We start from the raw sequence: 9,580 nt of genomic DNA on the forward strand, positions 1-9,580 counted from the left end.
CGCTCATGTTTCGCTGGTCAGATGTGAGCGTCGTTGCCATTTTCGGTTGAAAGTGAAATTCCCCAGAGGCGAGCCCACTGACATGCCCTCTTTTAAAGTTATTGCATATTCGTGCATGCGATTAATGATGTGCGATTATGTATTCTTTTATTTTGTTTGTTACCCTAAAATTAGATTAGCTATCCTCAATGTGCAGGATCAGAAGTGGTTGGGTTTTTTGTAAAGATCGCCTCTCACTAATGTTTTGCATCCAAGACCATAAGTGGAACAGTAGACGTTGCATAATCGCTCCGCGGGGGGAAAACATTTATTGAGAATAAAGCACAACGAAACACTCGTTTGAGATCGCATCAGAAGATCACGCTGGCCTGTGGGAAGGTTCCCGATGATCTGGCATCAACCTGGTCCCCCCGGCGGCTACTCGATATGCTGATTGCTGTAACTGTACCCGTGCTCGCCGTGATGTTCGCCCAGATACGAATACTCCTGATGGGCGTGCAGCGGCGCAGGATGATGGACTTCGTGCGAGACGTGCTTCACATGGGCCTCGAAGCCGTTGTGCTTATCGGCCCGGTAGACCACCACCCGCTCGGTGCCGTCCGGTTCGTGCAGCGAGTAGACACCCTTGACGACGTCACCGTCGCGTTCCTCCCAGTGGCTCTTCTGGTCACCAGTGTGCGGGTCCTTTACGCCGTACTCGAACTTGTACTTCGGGTACGCATAGTAGTCGTCCACGTATCCGTGATGTTCGATGTCCTGCGCCACCTCCGGGACGACGTGTTCATGTTCGACGGACGCTTCCGCTACTTCGACGTGCTCCTCGGTAGCCAACACAGTGACAACCAGCAGACTTGAGATCAGCAAGAACTGGAAACCGAACAAGAGACACAAGATCATTCAACACTGGGTTTATGTACACTTCAACCACCATTTCCACACACTTGGTTCATTTTGATGCACTTTGTTTTCGCCTGTCTTGGATGCACTACACTCTACACTGGCTGCGTCTTCACAACTGTCTGCTTTCCTTTGGCACCCGGTCGGTTTTATACACCACCAATAAAAGTGTTACCTCCGTCGATGCAGACGAAAACACGCTGCACAACAAATGCATCGAAACGCGAAGGAAAATAATTTAGGATTTTTCGGTGCTTGCTTCAGCTACCCTAAAGGTTAGCTAAATATGCCCTTTTCCATGCGATGCCAGAGTTAATGGCCAACGTATGCGGGAGCGTGCGGTAATGTAATGCATTCCACTAAGTTTCAAGCACCTTTTGCGGGCTGGTTTTCCCGGCGTGGCCGGATGGATGGAACTGCCGCATGCCGAAAAAAGGGAAAAGCAAACCAAATGGCCAATGCAATGCCGGGAAATGCCGGGCGAAATCGTATGTAGCGCAACGAAGGGGAGGAATTTTGAGTCGGCCGGCTTATGTGTGGCAAAGAGGAATGAAGCCGCTCAAGACATTGTGTAAGGTATATGCTGTTCATATGCTGGTATTAAATTAATTTGGACAGTTAATTAAAACTGGCTCGAAATAAATCAATATTTGCACCATTCCGGACGTTTCTTATCGTTGTATATAAATGTTTTTCCTTTGATTAAAATGGCAAACATGTTAAATACTTCAACTACTTATTTCTCTCCTTAAGCTCTCATCTGAAACCAAGATGTTTGAGTGACACAATCTTCAGCACGCATAATTGATGTGGCATTTCTTAAGTTGCGACTAACTGCGAGCAGATTATAACTGGATTTAAATGCCTTCTCAATGACGTATCATTAGGCGCACGTTATCATGTAATGTGTACGGTTCGGTCTGGCAAGCAAAGCGGCGTCTGGTCGCCCTTGCGCAATGCCGGCATTAAATATGGGCGTTACGCCGCCTATTGATAAAACTCGGCTGCACTCGAGTCCACTGACCGACCTCTGGATGCAGGCTCATACTTCCTCCTTATTCCAGTCTGCAACCCGGAGTCCACCAGACATCATGATGACTGGACCACTCAATCCGGAGCGGCCGTGCGTGGCTTCGTTTCGTTGTCGTTGTGAGCCAGTTAGAAAACCATCACAACCATTTCCCGCGTCAACACCTCACCGGAGCAGGCACTCGGGCACTGCGGGAAATGAATTATTATACGTTTTAATAACAACACTTCAGCTAGCTCCCTTAATTGATTGCTGACTTATCACCGATGACTGACACTCAAACCTGTTGTCGCAGGGGAATCGATGTATCGGCACACCTTTTCTCGTCCCCCGGGTGCGGGTTGGGCAGGGGTCTCATTTAGCGGGTTCGCCGCTTACGTCACACGTCGGCGTCTGGCGTTCGGACAAACTGGGTTAAGTGTGGGACGCAGGCAGAAGCGATAATCATCATTAAGATATTATCGTGCCATTTTCTTCACCGATCGAAGTGGAATTCATTGCGACAACGTTTCGGTGGTAGCGGGATGACCCTCGACATTCCCGGGCACCTCCCAACGGAGCGCGTGGAATGTGAGGCAGATGATCAACCCTTCAAAAACTGATCCACCCAAATTAAGATGTTCCCGCTGCGATACATTCACCTCACTGGGGTAAAGTCACTAGGAGTGCCCGAGGATATTTTCTTTTTCTTGTGCGATGAGGTTTTGCCTTATTCACAAATGAACCATTACGGACTTTTTTCTTCCTAGCAGAGGGCCTCAACAAAAATGGCACATTTTGCTATAGGATCATTTATCATCGGCCCACAGAGGTTCGGGCTCCGAATCCTACGCCGTGAAATGCTCGCTGCATATTAATTGAAATATCTTCTAACCTGAACGAATGGTTAAAAATGGGTTGAAAAACAGATCTCTCAGGTGGCATTGAAACATCCAAACGGTTTCATTACGCCTCTTGATATTTGTTCTGTGCTTGCAAAGTTAACGACTTTATTTTTCCCTTCCCCTTATTTAGAAGCCATCGGTGGCAACATTGGCCTTGCTGCTGCTCGTCGCACACAGTGTCTCGTCGATTCGGGTAGATTGGAACACCAACACGGGCCCAATAGTGCCCCCGACCAGCACTCCCGCGCCAGTTCCGCAACCACCGTTCCGCGACCCTGCTCCGGTGTGGGAGGATCAGTCTGATGACATTCCGAATCCTAATCCCTACAGGTAATTGAAATGAACTTTAAAGAATGACTTTATTTTATAAAGATGGGGTTTAATATTTTATCAAAAAAAAACTTGACGTTAACATTACCATACATCGTATATTTTTGATTTATAAATTAAGGTACATTCTGCCACCTCCGTCGCGACCAAAGTACAATGACATCACCCTGGAGCAGCGCAAGCAGCATCAGCAACAGCATCAGGCCCAACCAGTGCAACCGACGAACCCTACACCCATCGCCACGTCAACAGTTCCCACTGGAAAGATCATCGACAAACCCCAGCAACCTCAACCAACCTACCAGAACAGCAACGACGCTCCGCAAAACCGCGCCGCGGCACCGAGTCAACCACAACAACACCATCAACAACAGCAACCCCAAATCGTGCCAAGTCTCGCCGTTCAGTACGTTCCTAACAAAGGTCTCAAATACTACGCGGTCGTACCACGGCACACGGAAGTGACCTACGGTTCCGACAAGCAGACCCTGCTGGAAACCAACGATCTCTACCACAACGAGCAGCAGCAGCTCCAGAGCAAGTACGATAAGTACGATAAGCTCAACGGAAAGTACAATCCCAAGCTGAAGAAGTACAAGGCCTACGAGAAGGTTAAATACATGCCGTACATTGTGGTGAGTGTTTTCGACAGCAAACAACAAAACACCCTCACTCAACCCCCTCGTTTACGTTACTTTTCCTATGAAGGAAGTTTTGTTAATTGAATGATTTCTTCCACCCCGCCTTCGGGGGTTCGTGTCTTGTGGTTACGCTCGAATTTTTTGTCACCGCAAATCGATTCCGTGCGCACCGAACAGTTACCGTGACACTATTAATTTTCTTTTCCTATTGATAACCGTTCGTGATTAACGTTTTCACTCGTTTCTAATTGAAATTATTACTATCCGGCGAAATATATGTACCTGCGTCGATGGTTTGTTCCTTTCTATTTTTCCTCTTCGCAGCCTTGCGAGCTTTCGGAACACGGTGTTCGGTTCCACCTGAACCTGCTATCATATTCTATGTGATATGTTTTGCATACCGAGTGGAGAAAGGGTCGAGAGAAAGGTTCGCTATTATGTTCACCACCTATTATGATTTTCTAGTTTTTTCTTCCTATTTTCCATTCCTCCTAAATCTGTTTTGTTTCGACTCCTTTTTTCACCGTCTGAATGTAACCGATCCCTGTGCCGATTGCCACTCCTCGAATAAATTAGGCGGAAGCGAGGTTAAATGTAAGGGAGGGTAAGGAAAAAGTGGGAAAAGCACGCGCGACTTGTGTCACACTATCTCCGCGAGAGTTTGGCTAGTCCAGCGCTTCATGCTCCAGATGTCTGGGCTTATGCGCGTATGTAGTGCTTATGTCATCAGGTAGCAAGTGGCTGGCGCTCTCTACGTGGAGTATGACTTCCTCGACGACCCTTGAACATGATGATATGATAGAGAGGGATGCAGAAGGAGAGTGGTATGACGATAGGACACTCACCTCCTAAGTCCCCATAACATACTTCCAAGCGACGGATAGACGTGGAAACACAAGTGCCTAATAATGGGGCGCTTCCTTGGGCTGGTGTGTTTTAATTTTTCTCCCTTTTTTCCCCCTTTGCAACCCCTTAAGCCAGCCGGATAATCACCTTGCACGCAAGAAAAGTACAGTCTCGGCCTGTTTTTCTTGCGATCACGTCTGGCACTGGCCACTTGCTTTCTTTCAAGCCTGTCGCCCTACCGGATGCTGTGTCGTGCTTTCGCTAATGAATGACCCGATAATGAATCTCGGAGCACCTTTTGAGGTTAGAATTGGGGAGCCTGCCCTTTCATCTTTCCCTGGCGTTTTTTTTTTTCGGCAGGGCAAATTACACGAACACTACCCTCGATTGCCGCTAATTAACCTCCCTTTGATAGGGCTCCGATCGAAGGTTACGATTAGAGTTTCGACTTGCGGCGGTAGCCTTACGGAGGCGCGCCAAAGAAAACGTGAACCCCGATCGAACGACGCTTGCGATCGATCGACCAGTGGCCAGATCGAATCGGGAACTTCGATCGGGGAGTTCAGATTCAAATCAAATTGCAATTACGTAACACGGCGTGGACACGGTCGGCTATCTGGTTACATCTTGCCTGGGCCCGATGTCGGCACCTTATCTCGTGCCAGCGCCAGCGGAGGAGAAAGACTCGCCCGAATTGCGCCAGCAAGGTACTTCAATCCGGACTAGAATCACGTGGAGAAAGAGAAGGCTTAGGGCCAATAGAGCCAGCGTCGGCACGCGCCAGATTCGACAGTGTTCAAGTGTGCGCCCATGTACGTGGTTTTCGGAATGCTTCGAAATTATCTTCCAACTACCCTCAATCCAGCAAGAGTAAGAGTTTTCGTTTTTGAGAATTGGACAATTTCTAAATGCGATGAAATTACTAACAAAATTACGGGTTAGTAAAAATTCACTGTGATTGCATCTCAGGATAATTTATTACAGATTTAAATTTCCAAGAAAATTTCTAAAAGATAAATATGCCTATTCATTTAATGTAGCCATTGAGTTTTTTTACATTTTAGAAGTAATTTAAAAAATTAAAATTATACCTTAAGTATGGTATGAGAAAAATTGCATTTTCCGTGATTGGTTTTCTTGGGAAATGATCGTTGTGACCCTCGGCTACTTTCAATTTTCATAAATGTAATATCTTTTAAATTTTTGTTTGCCATCGAATTTTCTTAAATTGACGTAATATTATCGTTCAAACTGACAATTAATTTAAATAATTGTCCACTTCATGAGAAAATTAACTGATCAAATAAAAAAGATAAAACAAGAAACATTTAAAATTTTACTCCACGTTGTTATTTTCCACTTTCACTGCAGTCATTTAAGGGAACATAAAAACCCATTGATGCATCTTCCCTTTTGCCTATTTTTAATTTTGCCCATGTAACTATGGTAATGACAGGACCGCTCAAGCGTAATGAGCACAATTTAACCTCATTAGGCCAATTATGATTCATTAATTTACCCGAATATTCCTGTTGTCAAAATTCATTCCCATGCCACCATCGGTTGGTGACATTTTCTTGCCCATCGATCAGTTAAAAAACTTGAAAACGGCCCACAGAGTCTGCCAGTTAACGATAACGAGGGAGGAAAAAGAGAAAAATTATAGTCCAGAGTGGAGAAATTTGCTGGCTCCCTCGGGTCATTGCTACGCAATTAAACGCACCTTCATTTATGAATTCTCTTCACTGTCCCTTTTGACGGCGTCGGTCGTATAAGATCACCGCACGGGGACAAATTTTTTCGCATCTCTCCGAGATGAGATAATCACGAGTAAGTGAGAAAGGTGCCAAAATGCGAAAAACTGACCCTCTTTAGGGTGCACATGACGTAACTGACATTAACGGAATGTCGCCACGTAAAAGGGGCTTCCAACCGTGTAAAAGAAAGCACAAGCATAATTCCGAGGAAAAGCCTTTTAGCATAAAACTCGCCTATACACGTGTTTCTGGGCGCTATTTTCTGAGCCAACGAAAAGTTGATGTATGTTAAAGCTTTTGGTAATTGTCTTTTGTGTTTTCTTCTATTTTCAGTATTACGATCCTACCAGGCAGCAGTTTTTCTACACCAGTGTTCCTTCGAAGATGGTTTTAAATAATAGTCTGTAATATAAGAGACTACATCACAGTCAAAACAAATATGTGTGAGTGAAAATACCAGAGACGTTGAAAGAAATTATCCTTAGCATGAAGAAATCATTCAGAGTTTTCATAAACAAACATCTTACAAGTGCAAAGTCTAAAACTTTCGAACATAAGTATTCCTGTGCTTAAAAAACTACAAGCTGTTTCAAATTTCAATCCACTTTTCTAAAATATCTTCTTCACAAAATCGAACCACTTAGCTAAGGGAGGTCAGAAGTTTTCCCAAAACATACTTAATGTAGACATTCACACCTTGCATTTACGCAAAATATAAAGAGAACGTAAAAAATGAAAAAGAAAGGATAAGTGTAACAACTCTATTACGACAAGTATCAGATTGAATTGTACAACTAGACAAAACCAGTCTTTGCAAATATTTGATAAGAGCTCGTAGAAGAAGTGAGCAAAACAAAATACGATGAAAACTGTAAATAAATAACATCGACAATTTAGTGATAAATTACAGTGACTAATTGGTGCCACTAAAATCCGAAAAGGCCTTTTAAGGAATAACACTCCTCTTTCATCTTGGGGTAAGTACGAACAGTCATTCTATTTGATTATTTTCCTTCGTTTTGGCCAGAACAACTCCGCTCGACTGAAGCATATCAAACATGGTGGTGCTTAGGGTCTTTTTCGTAGGCTCAAGCGCGCATCAGAACAGGTGCCATTAAGGCTTCGTCAATGACGAAAGGGAAAGGAGAACTTAAAGCGACGTAGGAGGCCCGCTCGCAGCACATTCTAAAGCGCCATCTCGTGAAGCCTTTCGTTGATAGAGCGTCGGAATGCAAAACACGCTTCTTCGCTTCAAAGTGAACGGGCTGCCGTTCCGCTTTTTCGTTCTTGGATGCTGCTCTACATTCACTTTACCGGTGAAGATGATATGCACATTACCGAGTCTGTGCTCCGTGAGGCGCACGTGTCACAAGTGGCTGGGGGAGATTGTTTTTTTATGCTGTTGTTTTGAGAGTTAATCCACCGACTCGTTGAAGAAGGTGAAGGAATGCTTGGCTGTTATTATTGCGCTTCTGTATTTGGAAGAATGGAAAGGAACTTAATAGGCACGTTGCGAATGCAGATCCATGCCGAATGAGATCACATGTCAGTGCGTCAGACGTTCCACATCTCATGTGCCTATTTCTTGAGGTTATATGCACGTCTAAGAGTTTGATTAAGGACATCCTTGTGTTAAGATTCGAAAGTAATCTGCTGCGACAGCAAATAGAGCGATCAAAAGTTTATCTTCAGTTGCTTCTTTGACATATTCTAATGCCGAAGATATGATCTTGCCTCGACCGCTCCGTAAAGACGACACCACTGCGACCACTCGACCTTGGCCCGGCTGACCGGAACGAAAGTGCGAAAGGGAAATCAAACAAAACGTCCAACTGCTTATCTTAATTGGAACGCCTCGAAGGCTTATGCCGGACGTCCTCGGACGACGTTTCACGACTACCGGAGCGCAGTTCGATCGTTTTATAGAGCGACCTTTTCCACGACCGTGCGCGCGCTGTTTTACTGGCGAAACCGGCAAATTTGACATTTTCCCCCCACACGCCCGTCGCCGCGCCGACCGGACTAGAAAGATCGCACGCTTGAACTTTAAGCGATCGAACCAGGAGAAAAAGGCGACATCTCGCAACTCCGGACGTAACTGGAGCACTGGGTCGATGCATCGCGCTGGACGCGCGAAAGGACGAAGATCGCCCGGTTTCCACCGTCGGCCATCGAGAATTTCTCCACATTCCTGCTACCTCCCGCTTCTCCGGAAGCGGCCTCGAACGGGAGGACCTAAAGATCGCAGGCGTTCACCAGATATCCTTCGCTGCGGAGGAAACGCCATCGCGACCACTAAATGCCATCTTCAAGGTGCACCAGGTGTACACGAGCCTTTTTAGCGTGTCCTCTCTCTCCATGTCGCTCTTCCAACCCTGCGACCCTGCGAGTGAAATTTGACGCAACCGTGCAAGCGTTAACGGGACGGGAGGCAGTTCTTCATAAGGGCAAAGGAACTTGAGCCATTCCGAAGCCATCACGCATGTACTTGCAGCGTCTGCTCGGTGCAACAGTAGTTGCAACTTGTTGCCATTTATCATCGCGACAGCAAACCGGTGGAGCGCATGAACATGAACTTTATCGCCAGCTTACGCCGCGATATCCTACCAGATTCCTCTGCTCCACCTCTGCTTCCTTCGCCCACGAACGATTTTTTATCTCCGCGAAAAAAAGTAGCTGACAGCTCGAACTTTGCTCGGCACACGGTCAGATTTTCTACCCTGCGTGATATGCTTACTTATCGAAACGATCGTCCCAAACCCATCGTCGTGCGACGTGCATCTTTCGTGCCATCAGACCTGCTGGCAACGGTTTGGGAGCTTTTTCTTTCGCTTCGCCGTTAAGGTAGGTCTTTGACAGGGGGGGGTTGTTTAATTTTTTTAATTTTCGGTCGTCGTTCGTGTTTTTTCTCGACGTGCGCGTGGTTAACCTTTTCGGCGCATCCTTGGGCGTTTCTTGGTTGGCCCCGAGCGATGTACGTACGTGTTTTTCGGGGCGTTTACCGTTTTTGGCACCAATTTTGCCGTAAAAGGTTTTGTCTGGATCGTGCGGGGAGCATTAAATGGTTTTGGTATTTAACTCTACCGATATGAGGCGCCGTTTTAGATAATTTTACTGAGGCCAGAGCGAATGCTTTTCGATAAGATCCAAACTAAAATAAACGACTTCTACAATGAGACCCTGTTCAATTTATAC

At 45.9% G+C, this 9,580-nt stretch overlaps 2 protein-coding genes across 2 annotated transcripts; one reads left to right on the top strand and one right to left on the bottom strand.

Annotated features, from left to right (window-relative positions):
• Positions 1 to 417: 417 nt before the first annotated feature.
• Positions 418 to 950, bottom strand: LOC131265051 (cuticle protein 19-like). Its single transcript, XM_058267311.1, has 2 exons — positions 942 to 950; positions 418 to 867 (listed from the first exon to the last, which is right to left on the bottom strand). Exons 1-2 carry the CDS (start codon positions 948 to 950, stop codon positions 418 to 420), a joined length of 459 nt encoding a protein of 152 aa, XP_058123294.1.
• Positions 951 to 1,446: 496 nt separating this feature from the next.
• On the top strand, positions 1,447 to 6,840 carry LOC131265052 (uncharacterized). Its single transcript, XM_058267312.1, has 4 exons — positions 1,447 to 1,473; positions 2,942 to 3,141; positions 3,263 to 3,776; positions 6,719 to 6,840. Exons 1-4 carry the CDS (start codon positions 1,447 to 1,449, stop codon positions 6,791 to 6,793), a joined length of 816 nt encoding a protein of 271 aa, XP_058123295.1. The 3' UTR covers positions 6,794 to 6,840.
• Positions 6,841 to 9,580: the final 2,740 nt, after the last annotated feature.

This window comes from Anopheles coustani, chromosome 2 (assembly GCF_943734705.1).
Source record: "Anopheles coustani chromosome 2, idAnoCousDA_361_x.2, whole genome shotgun sequence".
Lineage (NCBI taxonomy): Eukaryota > Metazoa > Arthropoda > Insecta > Diptera > Culicidae > Anopheles > Anopheles coustani.